At 37.3% G+C, this 19,691-nt stretch overlaps 1 protein-coding gene across 2 annotated transcripts; it reads right to left on the minus strand.

Moving 5' to 3' along the window:
* Nucleotides 1-218: 218 nt before the first annotated feature.
* Nucleotides 219-18,996, minus strand: ASB17 (ankyrin repeat and SOCS box containing 17). 2 transcript variants are annotated; one of them, XM_039219397.1, is made up of 4 exons: nucleotides 18,721-18,996; nucleotides 18,487-18,576; nucleotides 7,738-8,017; nucleotides 219-505 (listed from the first exon to the last, which is right to left on the minus strand). In XM_039219397.1, the coding sequence occupies exons 1-4, from the start codon at nucleotides 18,882-18,884 to the stop codon at nucleotides 299-301; spliced, it is 741 nt and encodes a 246-aa protein (XP_039075328.1). In that variant the 5' UTR covers nucleotides 18,885-18,996; the 3' UTR covers nucleotides 219-298. The 2 variants fall into 2 exon arrangements, with proteins under 2 accessions (XP_039075328.1, XP_039075327.1); XM_039219396.1 differs by having other exon boundaries at nucleotides 18,487-18,996.
* Between the last annotated feature and the right edge of the window lie 695 nt (nucleotides 18,997-19,691).

The following is a 19,691-nucleotide window of genomic DNA, read 5'->3' on the forward strand; positions in this document are numbered from 1 at the left end:
TTTTAAATATTTGTTTATTTTTGAGAGAGAGAGAGCATGAGCGCAAGCAGGGAGGGGCAAAGAGAGAGGGAGACAGAGGGTCAGAAGCAGACTCAGTAGACAGCCTGATGTGGGGCTTACCTCACGAGCTGTGAGATCACGACCTCAGCCAAAGTCAGGCACTTAACCAACTGAACCACTCAGGTGGACCTCTAATGGAATATTCAGTGCAATAAAAATTTACATGAAGTTAATAGTTTATTAACTTCTAAACCATAAATGGTGAGTATCCCTAAATAATTCAGGACAAAGATGTGAATTAACTTTCTAAATTCAGGTAGTTCTGTAGACGAACTGGTATTAGAAGTGAAAATATTCCATTTGGGAGCATATTGTTGGTCAATAGTTGAGCCCTGATGGTTATTCTGCAAAGATGTAATAGTTCACATGGATCTTTGTATCTTGTTGAAGGAATGTAGTCCAGCCAGTTAGAAATAATTGGACGTCTTCCTAAACTTAGTTGCATCTGAATAAAGGAAAGATAATTTAATTTGTAACATTAATCGTTGGTTAGTTCAAATTATCAATATTTTTATTTTGTAGTTAAATTCAGTAAATAGATATTAAGTTTATATAACCCTTATAATATTTTTCCAAATCATTTTCCCAAGGTATTTTTATTCCCATTTTATTCTCACAGTGATATATAAAGTTTAAATAATATGTCTAAGGACACAAAACATCAATTCTTACAACTGTGAATCTGTATGTTTTTCATTTTAGACGAATCACACACTGATGTTTTATCAGCTGTTCCTTAATGGAGTAGTATTGTCACTACTTGGCTACACACTGGAATTATCTAGGGGACTTTAAAATATACCAGCACTGAGATTTTACTCTAGAAATTTTGATTCAATTCATCTGAGGTTGGGCACAGACAACATAAATTCTAAAAGTCCCCCTTAGGTAATCCTCTTGTAGAGTACTGCTAAACCATGAGAAGTCCTGATTGGAGGCTCATTTATATGAAAAGATACATTTTTAAGTTTTAGTTAGGATATCCCTTTTAAGGATTTAATTCTAGAAGTCAAATGCTAATGAGGTTGACTTAGGAGTAAAAGACATTGCTATATTACAGAGATATTTCTCCAATAGAACCTATACTCTACAGACTATATGGTACTTTTACTTAAAAAAATATATTTATTTATAATAATATTTTATTATCTATTCAATAATCAGCCAATTAAAGAATATCTGATATATGCTTAACACTGAGCTCAATGCTTAGGATCATTGCTAAGTATGCAAAATAGTCTCTGCTTAAAAACTGAGGGATAGATATTTTAAAAAAATTTAATGCTTATTTTTGAGAGAGAAAAAGCTCATGTGTGGTGGGGAGGGAGAGAGAGAGAGGGAGACAGAATTCAAAGCAGACTCCACCTTGTCAGCACAAAGCCAACATGGTTCTCAAACCCATGAACTGTGAGATCGTGACCTGAGCCAATGTCAGACGCTCAAACAGCTGACCACTCAGGTACCCTGAGGGGCAGATATTTTCAATTGCACAAATATTTTAAGCCTTTATATTTTTATTTCTCAGCATGTGATTGTGAGAAGAAATCACTCATTTTAAAATATTCTACTGCAAAGAGGACTATTAAATTTTAATTTTATTGTGTTCTTTTTTATATCTAAGATTTAAAAAAAAATTTTAGTAGTTTATTGTCAAGTTGGTTTCCATATAACACCCAGTGCTCATCCCAATAAGTGCCCTCCTCAATGCCCATCACCCCCCTTCCCCTCTCCCCCACTCCCATCAGCCCTCAGTTTGTTCTCGGCATTCAAGAGTCTCTCCTGGTTTGCCTCCCTCCCTCTACCCCGCTATTTTTCCCTTCTTGTCCCCCATGGTCCTCCGTTAAGTTTCTCCTAATCCTCCTATACATGCAAACATATGGTATCTGTCCTTCATTGCCTGACTTATTTCGCTCAGCATAACACCCTCAACATCCATGTTGCTACACATGGCCAGATTTCATTCTTTCTCATTGCCATGTAGTATTCCACTGTATAAATATACCACATATTCTTGATCCATTCATCCGTTGATGGACACTTAGTCTCTTTCCATGTTTTGGCTATTGTTGAGAGTGCTGCTATGATCATTGGGGTCCATGTGCTCCTATGCATCAGCACTCCTATATCCCTTGGGTAAATTCCTAGCAGTGCTGTTGCTGGGTCATAGGAGAGTTCTATTGTTAGTTTCCTGAGGAACCTCCACACTGTTTTCCAGAGGGGCTGTACCAGTTTACATTCCCACCAACAGTGTAGGAGGGTGCCCATTTCTCCACATCCTCACCAGCATCTAGAGTCTCCTGATTTGTCAGTTTTAGCCACTCTGACTGGCGTGAGGTGGTATCTCAGTGTGGTTTTGATTTGTATTTCCCTGATGAGGAGGGACGCTGACCATCGTTTCATGTGTCTGTTGGCCATCTGGATGTCCTCTTTGGAGAAGCGTCTGTTTATATCTTCTGACCATTTCTTCAATGAGTTGTTTGTTTTTCGGGTGCGGAGTTTCGTGAGTTCCTTATAGATTTTGGATACTAGCCCTTTATCTGATACGTAATTTGCAACAATCTTTTCCCATTCCTTCAGTTGCCTATTAGTTTTATGGATTGTTTCCTTTGCCGTGCAGAAGCTTTTTATATTGATTAGGTCCCACTAGTTCATTTATGCTCTTGATTCCCGTGACTTTGTGGATGTGTCAAGTAAGAAATTGCTGCGGTTGAGGTCAAGGAGGCTGTTTTCTGCTTTCTCCTCTAGGATTTTGAGGGTTTCCTGTGTCACGTACAGGTCCTTTATGCATTTTGAGTTTGTTATTGTGTGTGGTGTGAGAAAATGATCTAGTTTCATTCTTCTGCATGTTGCTGTCCAGTTCTCCCAGCACCATCTGTTAAAGAGGCTATCTTTTTTCCATTGGATACTCTTTCCTCCTTTGTCAAAGATTAGTTGGCTGTACATTTGTGGGTCCAATTCTGAGTTGTCTATTTTATTCCATTGGTCTATGTTTTTGTGCCAATACCATCCTGACTTGATGATGACAGTTTTGTAGTAGAGGCTAAATTCTGAGATGGTGATGCCTCCTGATTTGGTTTTCTTCTTCAATATTACTTTGGCTATTCGGGGTCTTTTGTGGTTCCATACAAATTTTAGGATAGTTTGTTCTAGTTCTGAGAAGAATGCTAGTGAAATTTTGATTGGGATTGCATTGAATGTGTAGATTTCTTTGGGTAGTAATGACATTTTAACAATATTTATTCTTCCGATCCATGAGCATGGAATATTTTTTCCATTTCTTTGTGTCTTCTTCAATTTCCTTCATAAGTTTTCTATAGTTTTCATCATACAGGTCTCTTATATCTTTGGTTAGGTTTGTTCCTAGCTGTTTTATGGTTTTTTGTGCAGTTGTGAATGGGTTCAGTTTCTTGATTTCTCTTTCTGTTGCTTCATCATTGGTGTATAAAAATGCAATCGATTTCTGTACATTGATTTTGTACCCTGCAACTTGGCTGAATTCTTGGATCAGTTCTAATAGGCTTCTGGTGGAGTCTGTTGGGTTTTCTATGTAGAGTATCATGTCGTCTGTGAAAAGTGAAAGTTTGACTTCTTCTTTGCCCATTCTGATGCCTTTTATTTCCTTTTGTAGTTGATGGCTGATGCTAGGACTTCCAGCACTGTGTTAAACAACACTGGTGAGAGTGGACATCCCTGTCGTGTTCCTGATCTCAGGGGGAGAGCTCTCAGTTTTTCCCTATTGAGGATGATGTTAGCGGAGGGCTTCTCATAGATGGCTTTTATGATGTTTAAGTAGGTTCCTTCTATCCCGACTTTCTCGAGGGTCTTAATTAAGAAGGGGTGCTGTATTTTGTCAAATGCTTTTTCTGCATCTATCGACAGGATCATATGGTTTTTATCTTTTCTTTTGTGAATGTGATGTTATCACATTGATTGATTTGTGATGATTGAACCAGCCCTGTAACCCAGGAATGAATCCCACTTGATCATGGTGGATAATTCTTTTTATGTGCTGTTGGATTTGCTTTGCAAGTATCTTGTTGGGGATTTTTGCATCCGTATTCATCAAGGATATTGGCCTGTAGTTCTCTTTTTTTGCTGGATCTCTGTCTGGCTTGGGAATCAAAGTGATGCTGGCTTAATAAAATGAGTACAGAAGTTTTCCTTCAATTTCTATATTTTGGAATGGCTTGAGAAAAATGGGTGTTAATTCTGATTTAAATGTCTGGTAGAATTCCCCAGGGAAGCCATCTGGCCCAGGCCTCTTATTTGTTGGGATATTTTTGAAAACTGATTCAATTTCTTCACTAGTTATGGGTCTGTTCAGATTTTCTATATCTTCCAGTGTGAATTTTGGTAGTGAGTGTGTGTTTAGGAATTTGTCCATTTCTTCTAAGTTATCCAGTTTGTTGGCATATAATTTTTCATAGTATTCCCTGATAATTGCTTGTATTTCTGAGGAGTTAGTTGTGATAAGTCCATTTTCATTCATGATTTTGTCTATTTGGGTGCTCTCTCTTTTCTTTTTGAAAAGCCTGGCTAGAGATTTGTCAATTTTGTTTATTTTTCAGAAAACCAACTCTTGGTTTCATTGATCTGTTCACCTGTTTCTTTGGTTTCTATATTGTTTATTTCTGCCCTGGTTTTTACTATTTCTCTTCTCTTGCTGGGTTTGGGGTGCTCTTGTTGCTTTCACTCTAGTTCCTTAGGTGTGCTGTTAGAATTTGTACTTGCAGTTTTTCTAATTTCTTGAGATAAGCCTGGAGTGCAATGTACTTTCCTCTTAGGACTTCCTTTGCTGCATCCCATAGAGTTTGGATTGTTGTATTTTCATTTGTTTCCATATATTTTTAAATTTTCTTCTCTAATTGCCTGATTGGCCCATTCATTCTTTAGCAGGGTGTTCTTTAACCTCCATGTTTTTGGAGGTTTTCCAGACTTCTTCCTGTGATTGATTTCAAGGTTTCATAGCATTGTGATCTGAAAGCGTGCATGGTATGATCAATTCTTTTATATTTATTGAGGGCTGCTTTATGTCCCAGTATGTGATCTATCTTGGAGACTCTGCCATGTGCACTTGAGAAGAAAGTGATTCCCATGGCCTCAGGATGTAGAGTTATAAATATATCTGTCAGATCCATCTGGTCCAATGTGTCATTCAAGTCCATTGTTTCTTTAGTGATTTTTTCGTCTAGTTGATCTATGCATTGCTGTAAGTGGAGTATTAAAGTCCCCAGCACATTCTTATCCATAGGGTTGTTTCTGCTTGTGATTGTTTTATATATTTACGTGCTTCCATATTCGGTGCATAGACATTTATTATTGTTAGCTCTTCCTAATGGATAGACTCTGTAATTATTATATAATGCCCTTCTTCATCCCTTGTTACAGTCTTTACTTTACAGTCCAGTTTGTCTGATATAAGTACTCCAGCTTTCTTTTGACTTCCAGTAGCATGATAGATATTTCTCCATCCCTTTCAATCTGAAGGTGTCGTCCAGTCTAAAATGAGTTTCTTGTAGACAGAAATTAGATGGATTTTGTTTTGTTATCCATTCTCCTACCCTGTGTCTTTTGATTGGGGCAATTAGATTGGGCCATTTAGTCCATTTACATTCAGTTTTATTATTGAAAAATATGGGTTTAGAGTCATTGTGTCCTTTGTGGGATTCATGCTTGTGGTGGTGTCTCTGGTATCTTGCGTTCCTTTCAACATTTCCCTCATAGAGTCCCCCGCAGTATTTCTTGTATGGCTGGTTTAGTGGTGAAGAATTCTTTCAACTTTTGTTGATTGGGAAGACTTTTATCTCTCCTTCTATTCTGAATGACAGGCTGTCTGCATGGAGGATTCTTGGCTGCATATTTTTTCTGTTCATCACATTGAAGATTTCCTGCCATTCCTTTCTGGCCTGCCAGGTTTCAGTAGATAGGTCTGTCACCACTCTGATAAGTTTCCCTTTGTATGTTAGGGCCCTTTTATCCTTAGCTGTTTTCAGAATTCTCTTTTTGACCTTACATTTTGCCAGTTTCACTATGATATATTGTGCAGAAGATCGATTCAAGTTACGTCTGAGGGGAGTTCTCCATGCCTCTTGGATTTCAATGTCTTGTTTCCTTCCCCAGGTTGGGGAAGTTCTCTGCTATATTTTGTTCCAGGACTCCTTCAGTGCCTTTCCCCCTCTCTTCCTCTTCTGGAATTCTTATAAGGTGGATATTATTCCATTTCATTGTATCGCTGAGCTTCGAACTCTGCTGTTGTGTTCCTGGATCAGTTTATCTCTCTTTTTCTCAGCTTCCTCTTTTTCTATAATTGTGTCTTCTAAATCACTTATTCTCTTTTCTGTTTCTTCAATCGTGCATTGGATGCCGCCATTTTATCAGTCATCTCATTTATAACATTTTTAAATTCATCACAACTATTTTTAAGCTCCATAGTCTTTGTAGCAATAGTTTCTCTGATGTCTTCCATGCCTTTTTCAAGCCCAGCAATTAATTTTATGACTATTGTTCTATATTTTTGTTCAATTATTTTGCTTATATCTGTTTTGAGCAGTTCTTTAGCTGTCATTTCTTCCTGGAATTTCTTTGGAGGAGTGTTCTTCCATTTCATCACTTTGGCTAGCTTTCTATCTCTTGTTAGTTTTAAAAGCTTGTTATGTACTCTGCACCTTCGAGTGCTACTGTACCAAATAAGGCTCTTTGACTGCCCAGGGCCTGTCCGTTCAGAAAGTGTTCTTTGAATGGTGTCTCTTGTTCTCTCTTGTTGAGACCTTGGTTATTTTATTTCCCTACTCATAGTGATATTTGGGACTCTCCACCATGTGTACTTTGGCTTATTTCTTGAGGTAGCCCTGCTCCTCCGTCCAGGTCCTGAGGTGGCTGGGTTTTTATCTGTGTAGACGTGACACCAAGTCCTCTGGAATCCTCCACAGCAGGTCCTGAGGATACCCTCTTCCTGTCTCTGTGACAGAGGACCCACCTCTTCCCGTATCCCCCACAGGTTCTGAGGAAGCAGAGCTCCTGTTAGTGCCCGAGGCAAGATCAGTCTTATTGTGTTCTTAAGACATAGAAATCCTAATGAACATAGTTTGTTATTATATTAGAATAATAATAATAATAATATATATCTACTTAGTAACTACTTAAAAAACTATAGATTCAACTTTTTAAATGCTTTCACACTTAGAAGACAAAATTATAAAATAAAGGGCTCAAATTATTTCATATTTAGAAGACAAAATTACAAAATAAAGGACTAATGTTTGAGATAATTTAGGTTTTATCTATTTTTAATTTAAAATCCTACACTCCATGATTAATCTTTCACTGGATATAATTCATAGATTAGAAATTAACTTCATTCCTGGGGCACCTGGGTGGCTCAGTCGGTTAAGTGTTCAACTTTGGCTCAGGTCATGATCTCACGGTTCATGGGTTGGAGCCTCGCATCAGGCTCTGTGCTGACAGCTAGCTCAGAGCCTGGAGCCTGGAGCTTGCTTCTGATTCTGTGTCTCCTCTCTCTGACCCTCCCCTGCTCATGCTGTCTCTCTTTCTCTCTCTCAGAAGTAAACAAAACATTAAAAAAATAAAAAAATAAATTAACTTTATTCTTGTCTTACAATTTAATATTAAAAATGATCAATGTTTGAGCCCACACACAAAGAACAGTATTTTGCTTACCTTTATTTCCGTGATTGAAATGGCAGAAAGCACTCTGGAACATAGCAGTAAACATGTTTTGGCGTCCTCCTGGATGTCTACCAATTCATGATCAACCATTATTCTCACTCTTGAGGGGTAGAGCAATATTGTTATCACAATGTTGATAGGATTTTTTTCTCTTTCTAAGATTCCATATTGCAGGAGTATTTTTAAGATAGTAGATTGTCTTGTCTGAGCTACATAGAGTAGAGGTGTGATGCCACTTAGTGGGCTTGGACAGTATACTGGTGTGAAAGTTCTGGGAATCAAACAAAAACTTCACTGAATACAGAATTAATTAATGTGGTAAATATTTTGTCTTTATAATAATGGTAAATTAATAGTATTATCTTAAGTATTAAATGTCTTAATTTTTAATGTAAGCTTACCTTTATATATGACTTTAAAAAATATTTATTTATTTTGAGCGGGGGAGAGAGAGAATCCCAAGCAGGCCCTGCACTGTCAGTGCAGAGCCCAAAGCAGGGCCATACATCTTGAACCAGTAGATCATGACTTGAGCTGAAATGAGCTGGATGCTTAGTTGACTGAAACACCCAGACACCCCTATCTTTATGTTTGCTTAAAAGGAGTTTTTCACTCTGTGAATCTAGACCAAGGTGAAAGTTAAAAAATTGCTATTACACATTTAAACTTTGAACTTGTAAAAACAAACAAAAGATTTAAATGTACAGAAAGCATTTACTTTTAGTAATGGCAACTTTGTTTCTCAGTGGAGAAATCCTATTATTATCAGAACCAGTTTTATAAAACTCATGTAGCACTGGAAAATTTAAAAGAGAAAAGGGAAAAAAAAGCTTTTTAAAATTTCACTTTATTAATAGAACACAATTTTTTTGTTTGCTTTTCATTTTGATCATAGTCATGAATTGAGTTTGAAGATTAGATGAGAAAAGAGTAAGTGCAACTACCTTAATTCTATTTTTTTTTTCACTTTATTTTTAGTCAGAGAGAGTGAGAGAGAGAAAGAGAGAGAAGTGGAGAGAGAATCCGAGATAGGCTCTGCACTGCACTCAGGGATTGAACCACTGAACTGTGAGATCATAACCTGAGCTGAAATCAAGAGTCAGACATTCAACTGACTGAGAAACGCAGGTATCCTCTATTTTTTTCACTTTAATAAAATTAGAATTGGTATTTGTAGGTAGGTTTAAGCAATCAAAATTTTATTTTTTTTTCTAATTTGATGTAGTCTTTGCAATTCTTTCATTTAACAGGCATTTATATTTGCTAATGAATTGGTCTCTGTATGTGGATAGAACATAGCATAACCAACCACAGGGGATTTTATATATTTGTTTAAAGTTTATTTAGAGAGTGAAAGCGTATGTGAGAGGGGGAGGGGCAGAGAGAGAGAGGGAGAGAGAGAATCCCAAGCAGGCTTCACACTGTCAGTGCAGAACGACTTTGGTTTGATTTCACAGACCTCAAGATCATGACCTGAGTTGAAACTAAGAGTCAGATGTTTAATGAACTGAGCCAATCAGGTGCCTCCACAGGTGATTTTATATTTTCAAGTCTTGATCTGACCAAATAAAAATAACTTTTAGGACTAAAGAAAGGAAAATTTTATTCATGATCCTTTGTATCTGGAATTCTCTTGATTGGTCTAATAAAATACCAGTATGTTTTGCAGAACAGCGTATAAACTATAAATACTGCTTTTGGACAACTATGCAGGGCAAGGAAAGCATTATTCAAAAAGAGGCTGTTTGTATGGAGTGTTCTGTTTATATGTATATTAAGTCCATATGGTGTAATGTGTCACTTAAGGTTGGTATTTTCTTATTGATTTTCTTTCTGAATGGTCAATCCATCTATGTAGGTAGGGCTCCTTTCTATTATTTTATTGCTGTCAATTTCTCCTTTTATGTATATTACTACTTTCTTTATATATTTAGATCTCTGATGTTGGGTGCATAAATATCTACAAATGTTATATCTCCTTGTGGATTGGCCCCTTCATTTTTACATAATGCCCATTTTTGTCTGTTTTAAAGTCTATTTCATCTAAGAAGAGCTACCCTAACTTTTTTGTGGGGGAGGGTTTCCATTTGCATGAAACATTTTCTTTCCATCCCTTCACTTTCAGTCTCTGTGTGTCCTTACATACGAAATGAATTTCTTGTAAACAGTAGGGTAGAGGGATAGTGCAAAGATGGTTGGTACCTATTTGTGCCAGCACTAGCAAAGTAGATGGAGAATGCTGAAAAGGTTCCTGGTGGTGCCTTTGTTCTTAGAGAGTCTTAAATGAATCTCCTTCACATATGGCCTAGGCATTTTTCAATATGCAACTTTTGTACTTGGTGCCAAAGTGAATGAGTCTACTTGTGAGTCCTCTAAAAGTGGTATCTCCATTCCCTACAGCCCTGTTTCTCCTGGACATAAATCCTGCTCGTTTCAAATCCAGTTATGTTGGAGGTTCAACTCTCCAATGAAAGTCCCAAGGGTTGGAGTGTCCGATGTGGGGCACAAACCTCTTGCTGTTCATGGAGAAGTTCTGTATTTGTGAGATCCCTCTCGACTCCTCCAATCTGTGGGTCGGCACACTGGGGGTGGGATTTTGGCAAGACTGTCTCTGCTTCTTTTATCCATCTAAATGTGGCCTGTTAATCTTTTGTTGTGGAGGATCTGTTCAGCTAAGTTGTCCCCCCCTCTCCCCCCTCCCGGGGGAATCGTTGCATATGTAGCTATAGATTGCTGTGTCCATTGGAGGAGATGAGTTTAGGATTCTCCTACACTGCCGTCTCTAACTACCTCCGATCTTGCTCACTCTTAAGATATTTGACTAAGAATCTTGTAGGTATAAGAATGCATGGGACTTACGGGACAAAGATACCACAAGTGGCCCTTGTTAAGATTTAGAGATATTAGTTGATTTTAAGATAATAAGATTGACATTACCTTTAGAAGGTATTTTGGACCATAAATGTTAAAAACATAACTAAAACTCAAATGGGTTTGAAATGAGATTTAAAAGTCTAATCTGTACTCAAATAACATGATTAATCCTCATGTTTAAAGAGCATGTTACTATAAACCAAAATTTGCTTAATCTGTACTGACAGTTAATTATAGCAGTACTTATATGGATGGAGTAAGGCAAGCACAGCAAGAATTAGTTTTTAAATGTGAAGTTAATGAACTGAACCCTCTGTATCTGAAAACCTGTCAGATGCTTATGAAATGGAGCATAATATTTCCATATAGACATGCAGAGAATGATTCAGTTTTGTAGCTATACTAATTTTACTACTTATACTTTTTTAGCTATACTAATTATATTACTTTTTTTCTATTCCTTCTCCTTTAGTTTTTAACCACTAAATTTAAGAGATGCTTCTCTATAATAATTTCATTTCTGATATTTAGCACAGTTGACTTTCTTGGAACCATGTTTTATCCTAACTTAGTAAGGCTATTTTCACCAAGTTACCCACCTACCTCCTTGGCTGTTCCTTGTCAATAATCTTTTACTGGTTCCTCTTACTTTCCTCTTAACATGTAAGTAAAGATGTGGCCTTTTATCTAATTTTCATTTATGTTCTTAGGCAATTTCATCCATGATCATAACTTTAATTACTGTCTATCAACATATTCAACAAAAATTTATTGGGTGCATACTGTATGCCAAGCACTGTTTTAGGTGCTTAGGATATGTGAATCAACATAACAAAGATACCTACTTTCATGCTTGTATAGTAGTGAGGGAAAACAGACAATATAGAATGGACATAGTAGAAAAATAAATTTTATAATATGTTAGAAAACTTGATAAGAAAAAAGAAAAAGTAAAGCAGTGTAGGAAGTATGGAGGGTATACTGTGGGTACTTTCCAATTTTAAAATAGGATGATAGGAGAGGACCTTACTGAGAGATGACATTTGTATAAAGAAGAAGGAGATGAAGAAATTAACTATTTGGATATTTAAGGCCCCTAAGGCAGGTGAGTGTTGCTGGAGAGGTAAGGGGAGAGTAAGGGAGCCAGTGTGGCTGAAAGAGTGACAGGCTGAGGAGTAGCAGGAAACAAGGACAGAGATAATGGGATGCCACATCATGTAGAACCTTGTATATCACTGAAAGGACTTCATCTTTTACTCTAAATGGAATGGAGGAGCTATTGGAGATTTTGAGCAGAAAAGCAATGTGGTCTTATATTTGTTGATAATTTATTATGAGAGAGGAAGAGGAAAATTACTTGGTGCCAGGCAGTAACATAGAAATAGATTCTGTATTTTGTTTGAAGGTGGAAGCAACAAGATATCCTGACAGATAAGATGTGAGAGAAAGAGACTCAAGGATAACACCATCTAGTTACCTACTGCTTATCTGTACTGGGGTATTTCTTAGGTAATGCAAACTCCTGTGTCCCAAACTGACTCTTAAGGTCTTTTCTAATAATCTTAATAGGTTTGTGGCATGACCATCATGGTAGGCTGAATAATGGCCACTCAAAATGGCAAAAGGGATCTTGCAGATATAATTAAGATAAGGATCTTGAGGGGTGCCATGGTGGCTCAGTTGGTTAAGCTTCCAACTCTTGATTTCAGCTCAGGTCATGATCTAATAGTTTGTGAAACTGTGCCCCGCATTGGGCTCTGTGCTGAGATTGCAGCCTTCTTGGAATTCTTTCTCCCTCTCTTTCTGCCCCTTCCCCCTTCAAAATACATAAATAAACATTTAAAAAAAGATAAAAGTGGGATATAATACAGGTGGATCCAATGTAATCACAAGGATCCTTACCAGAAGTGTCAGAGAACAGTAGAAGCGGAGCCAGTGAAGAAGCTATGACTTTACAGTGCTGACTTTGAAAATGGAGGGAGAGGCCATAAACCAAGGATTTCAGGCAGTGTCTAGAAGCTGGGTAGGAAACAGATTCTCCTGTAGAGCCCCTAGAAAGAACCAGTCCTGATGACCTCTTGATTTTAGCTTAGTAGTTATGAACTTCTGACCTCCAGAACTATAAAATAATACATTCGTATCATCTTCAGCCACTGGGTTTGTGGCAATTTGTTACAACAATAAGAGGAAACTAATACAACCTTCAACGAGTCTTAAAATTTAGAAATCTGAAATTAACATTTTTCTCTTTTTGATGCTTCTTTTCTATTACAATGTTTTGTTACTCAATTTAATAATAATATTTCTTCTTTCCCCTACTGTTACTTAGTTTAAGTTCTCATTATGTTTTACCTGGACTGTTGTGGTATCAAAGCATAGCCAGAAGTTGGAGAAGACAGTGGCAGAGCAGAATTAGTTCTTTCCCCAGAACTATTATAAATATACATGTAAGCTAAGTTAGCACAGGGGGCCCACTATGCAAATTCAGTTTCAGGCAACTTCTCTAACCACCTACCCCTTTTCAATAAGATTATTTCCCCCTACCCTTTTTATATAGAAGGTCCAGAACTGCCATTGTGCCTGGAGTTTTGAGCAATCTACTGACTGGTCTTCTTGCCTCTAGCCCCAGGTTCCCTTCCCATAGTCTAGTCTTCAAATGGGAGCTGATGAATCTTTTCATATTGCAAGTCTAAACTTCACTGGTTAGACATCACTCATGGTGTAAATTTCAAATTGTTGCAGACGAAATGACACAGAGGACAAGACACACACAAAAGACAGACACAGACACAACTCCGGCCGGAGGAACAATTCTACGCACGCCCCTCTTGCGCTTTATTTTATACCCCGGTAACTGGATACAAACTGAAACCTACAAGATGCATTCCTTTACCAATTAAGGGCAAGTAGCCAAACACATTTCAAGGACAGGGGGGAGCAAAGGGAGGAAGCGACCACAACATGTTTACTAAGAGGCCTGCTCACGATTCCAGCCTTCTCCTTACTTCTAAGGAGGGCATGTTCCCTCGTTTGCGAGTGGACCATTAAACTTGGATATTGTGTGCAGGCCTCCTGGCAGAGCACCCTGTTTGCAGGCATGCTTTGCCCAGGCAGGGAGCCCCGTGTGCAGGCACATCCCCGCGTCCCTAACCATGCTTTCTTGTGGTCACTGTCGGGCTCCCACACAAATTCCTTAGTATGGCCTATAAAATCCTGCAAACTTTCACCTCTAGGCATTGTGTCCCACTACAAGATTACAATTCTTGTAATTGCCTCTGCCTAGATTACAATTCTTGAAGGGAAACAAACTGAAAATTCCCTTTCATTTTTTAAAAATCAGTTTAAGATATCCTGTTTTCTGTAGAGCCTTGTCAGATATCTATTCCTCCACAGTAGCGCTTAACAACTTCTTTCTCTGTTCTTTCCATCTGCACATGCTTCTCTTTTCACATTTATGGCATACTTTTTATCGTTCACTTACTAGTCTGTGAGCTCTCCAAAATCAGGATATATGGCTATTTTGTTTTTGTATTCCCATCAAATAACACAATGCTTGGCACTTAGAAAATACTTAATAAATGATTATTTTTATTTTAACTGAATGACATTATTTCTCTTTAACCACGTATAGTCTGTCATACAGTGGTATTTAGATTAAAATTTTTTTTAATGTTTTTATTTATTTCTAGGAGAGAGAGAGACAGCGTGAGCAGGAGAGGGTCAGAGAGAGAGGGAGTCACAGACTGAAACAGTCTCCAGGCTCCGAGCTGGCAGTCAGTACAGAGCCCGATGCGGGGCTCGAACCCACGAACCGCGAGATCATGACCTAAGCGAAAGTCGGACGCTTAACCGACTAAGCCACCCAGGTGCCCCCAGTGGTATTTAGATTAATATTGCAGGTTTGTTTTAAAAATGAGCAAACTTAAGTTGCTTTCCCTCATTAGTTCTATCTCCTCTCCTCCAGGGACCTATTTAGACACTTAATTATTATAATAACAAAATTATCATCTTGGAGTGTATGCATAGGGGAATGACCAAAAAATGATGCTGCTTTAGGAATAAAGAACAACAGATAATACTAAACTTAAGGTATTCATTTTGGGGACATATTAGCTATGTTCACATATCTGAGAGATTTTCATGTAGGAAAGAAACAGACTTTGTTCTCTATAGGTCTGAGGGCAGAATTGGAGAAATGGAGACAGATTTCAGTGCACTATGAGTAAGAAATATCTAATAAAATTGCATAAAAATTTCACTTTTTCATTCAACAAAATCTTTTTTTTAAAAATGTTTTATTTATTTCTAGGAGAGAGAGAGAGAGAGAGAGAGCGTGAGCAGGGGAGGGTCAGAGAGAGAGGGGGAGTCACAGACTGAAACAGGCTCCAGGCTCTGAGTTGGCAGTCAGCACAGAGCCCGACGCGGGGCTCGAACCCACGAACCGTGAGATCATGACCTAAGCGAAAGTCAGACGCTTAACGACTAAGCCACCCAGGTGCCCCTCATTCAACAAAATCTTGATTGAGCACTTGCTATATATGTACATAGTTCTAGGTACTGAGGATTCAGTGTTGAGGAAGTAGTCGAGGTTTTTTCCTCTCATGGAGCTTCTTAAAAGAGTTTACATGTTTATTTATTTTTGAGAGAAAAAGAGACAATGTGAGCAGAGGAGGCACAGAAAGAGAGGAAAACACAGTATCTGAAGCAGGCTCCAGGCTCTGAGCTGTCAGCATACAGCCCAGTGCGGGGCTCAAACCCATGAACCATGAGATCATGACCTGAGCTGAACACTTAACTGAATGAGCCACCTAGGCTCCACTCATGGAGCTTACTTTTAGTGACAGTGGATAGTGAACAAATCAGTGGAAAACAAAACAAAACACAACAGCAGGAGCAAATGAGCATATAGTGATCGATGTTGTGCAGAGAATTAAAATAGTTTCGTGATACTGAATGAGTGGCTTCTTTAGATGGTGTTACTAGAGAAGCCCTCTCTGAAGACATGACATTTATACTGTGTTCCAGCTGATAAAAAGGAACTAGCTATTGGAAGAAATGAGTGAAGAAATTTCCAGCCAGAGAGAACAGTTATTTTTTTCAATTTTAGTTTTTTAAAATTTGAGTACAGTTGGCACAGAATGTTGCATTAGTTTCAGGTATACATCACAATAACTTAACAAGTTTATGCATTTTATGCTATGCTCGCCACAAATACAGCTACCGTCTATCACCATACAATGCTATTACAGTATCATTAACTATATTCTAGATGCTGTGCCTTTTATTCTTGTGACTTATTCATTTCATAACTAGAAGCTTGTATCTCCCACTCCCCTTCACCCATCTGACCCATCTCCCTATCCCCTTCCCTCTGGCAAACATCAGTTTGTTCCCTGTATTTATGAATCTTTTCCTGCTTTTTATTAGTTTATTTATTCATTTGTTTTGCTCTTTAGGTTCCACTTGTGAGTGAAGTCATATGATATTTGTCTTTCTCATTCTGACTTCTTTCACTTGGAGGTAAAGTTATTACAGGGCCTTCAGACAGGAATGAAATAGAAGATATCCTAGAAACAAAAGGTCTATATGGCTGGAATATAGTGCTCAAGGGGAAGAATGACAAGAGATTGGATTTGATTGATATAATGAGAGGTCAGATCATGTAGGGCTTTTAAAAAAATGGGTATTGAGTTTGAATATTCCACTTGTAGTGGGAAAGTTTTGGAGGATTTTAAGCACAAGTGATATGACATATTTCAGTTTTTGTAAGGTTGCTCAGGGTTCTGAGTCAAGAATGGATTACATGATTAGAGAGGGAAGAGTAGAAGCTGAAAGACTCTTGACTAGATTATAGAGGTTGCCTAGGCAAGAGATGAAATGGCTTCCCCTAGGTTAGAAATGGAGGGAATGAAAAGAAGTTTAATTAAGAGTGATATGTTTTAGAGACAGAGTCAAAAGTACTTGCTGATATGTTGGTGAAAGAAAGAGAATAACAAGGCTAAATCCTGGATTTCTAACTTGAGCAATAGGATAGAACAATAGAGACCATTAATCAAGTGGGGAATTCAGGAGAAGGAGCAGGTTGACAGGAGGAAAGTGAGTTAGATCAATGTTCTGTTTTATTTCTGTTAAGTTTGAGATGCCTTGTGGAGATGTTGAGTAGACAACTTTATACAAAAGGAGTCTGGATCTCAGAGAAGAGGTAAGGGGTAAAGATAAAGACTGAGAGGTCATATACGTATACATGTACATATACAAATACAGTATTTAAGCCCTGGGGCTGGGTAAAATCTTTGAGGGAAAGTGTATACCTGGGAATAAGAAGGGGCTCTGGGCAGAGGAATGGTTTACCTCATTAAAGAGTTAACTGACTACTACTAGAGTTGTTCAAGCAGAGATCATATGAGCATCAGCCAAGGATGTTTGATATAGAGTTGCTACTCAGGGTGGAGGTTTGCTAATGAATTCTTAGATCCCATGTGAATCTGAAATTCTATGATTCTGAAAGATCCAGATGATGTCATGGTACATGCAAATTGACCAGTAATGTGTTTCACCTCATGGATGCATCTAAGTTAGAATTTCTTAATTTTAACACTGTCACTTAAGACACTTGTTAATGGCACTGTTATTATATCTCACTGTGTGTTTTTCTTTCACTTTCCTTCTTCCCCTTTCAGTTTTCCCATTTTGTCTTCTATTTAAAACTCTTTGAAGTTTTTCTTCTCTTCCTCTGTTTTACTCTATTTTTCTTCCCCATGAGCCTACCAGGGATACACATAGGCATTGCTAGGCCCAGTTAGGGACACTTAGTGTTAGGAGCTGCTGATCTTTGCTTTAGCTAAATATAATGGTCCTTAAAACAATCAAAAAGTGCTGTTTGGGGATTTTATTTATTGATATTCCAGACTGCAGCTATCAGTTTATATACTTGGGTGATCATTAAGGAAAGCAATCTAGTGATTCTCCAGTACCATAGTGATACCCAATCAAGAGAACACCTCTGCTTGAGGCAGAATATAAATTGGTTTAGTCTTTAATTGATCTTATTTGTCTTGTTTTTCACTGCATACATACTCCTTTTCATTGTGTCCAGCTAGTATAATGCCTTATTCATAGTAAGGCGGTAGATAAATAATTTATTGAATGAATGAACAAATGCACATTTGTTCTAATCAAACTAGTACCTAAAACTGAAGAGTATATTGGAGTTAGTACAAACTGAATAACTTTAGAATCTATGTTATGGACTTTACAAAGAGGTCACATTGAATATTATATTCTATAAGATCCTCTTCATTAGCTAGATTGACATGTTCAGTCTCTGAAAATTTGATTCTACAACAGACTTAATCGGGTGTTAGACTTACTGTGTGCTCAATTCTGGAGAATTTGGAGTCAAATTTATTAATGCTTAACATACAAATAGGGAATTATTACATTTAATAACTGTTACTAAGTGAATATGTTTGTATATTCTGAATTATACTTTGAAAGTTATTTTGTATATGTGCTATATAGATATACATTATAGGTATTCTCAAGAAGAGATCACAGTAGTATCCAAAACAATGTCTTTGTTTAGTTAGAGAAATCTAAGTTGTCTAATGTACCATTACCTGAGCACTAACATGTAAACTTTATAGAGCAGAACCACTAGAATTGATTGGTACATAGTAATGTACATATAGGTCAGCATCTATTGAATAAATAATGAAGGAAAGGAGGAGTGTACAAATGGATGAGCAATCAAGTCAGGATTCCTTATCCTTATAGCCACTATGCATATTTATTTTAGGAAAAAAGAAGTAATATAATCTCCTAAGGAGAAATTTTGTCATTTTATGGTGAAAACGAGATTATTACCTCCATATCAGTGCCAGGTTACAACTTCTATCTTGAACATAGTTCTTTGTCTTCTTGAGAAGCAATTCCACAAAGTCAGGATTACCTTTTCTGGCAAAAACCCAGTACAGAATAGTATTCACACATATTTCAGTAAATTCAAGATTAAAACTTAGTTCGAAACGGTATCCTGACTTTTCCACAAATGCAATGTAATCTGAGAGTAGTATGTCAAACCCATCCAAGTCGACATACCTCAGAATTTTTGCCAGGGTTCTGTAAATCCTAGGTTCGTAACAGTGATATCCCCACTGACCCAAAAACTGCAAGGATGGTCTTTTAACAATTTTTTCAATGAGGTTGCAGAATATATTGCTTCTTGGACAAGAAGTCTTATGACCTAATTTAGATTTACTCATTACTATTTAAGGCAACAATATAGAAATCAAATCACAAGAGGTCATACTGTAATCCTTCAGTTACATATTTTGATAATGTGGGAGGCTTTACTCCACAAATAGGAAGAGCCCTTTAAACTGTAGCCAGAAAAAATATCATATGAAATATTACCATAGGTACTGGATGACCTCACAATAGATGGTGATCTGTCATCAGCATTGGTCAGAAATTTGGTATAATATGCATAACTGGTGACATTTAAGAGAGGCATATTGGACATATGTGACAGACAAGATATAATATTTTTATGTCTGAAACTGCAGCTCAAGCCAGTATATATGTTTGTGAAGTGTGGAAATTACAGTCTATACATTAGGCAAATAGTAATAACCAGGTTGATTATTCCTTTTAGGCTGTCATGTTTTGCCCGAGTACTGCATGTTCTCACTTAAACCTCATAGTATATTTTCCTTATTTTATAGTTGAGGAAACTGAGACTTAGAAAGGTTAAGAGACCTGCCAAAAGGCACTGTATTAATTCTCAGAGAGAAAAGCTGCCATACAATAGTAAGCAAAATTTGGAAACTTAGTTTTAGAATTTAAAATTTTATAGACATTGTTCCTCTATAGATTAGGCAGAATATATACAGTTTGGACATTAAAGGTATTTCAGGCTTGTTGTGGCATCCTTGTCTCAGTAAATAAGGGGAAATATGGTTGTTTTATCACTGTTTAGTAGTTTATGCTTCGGCCACCTTTCCATTAAATTTAATAACCTTAGGTGTATTTATTAGCAATTTTAAAAGTACTTAAATGTTTCCTTTCTC

This window comes from Hyaena hyaena, unplaced genomic scaffold, assembly GCF_003009895.1.
Source record: "Hyaena hyaena isolate Hyena2069 unplaced genomic scaffold, ASM300989v1 scaffold_826, whole genome shotgun sequence".
NCBI lineage: Eukaryota > Metazoa > Chordata > Mammalia > Carnivora > Hyaenidae > Hyaena > Hyaena hyaena.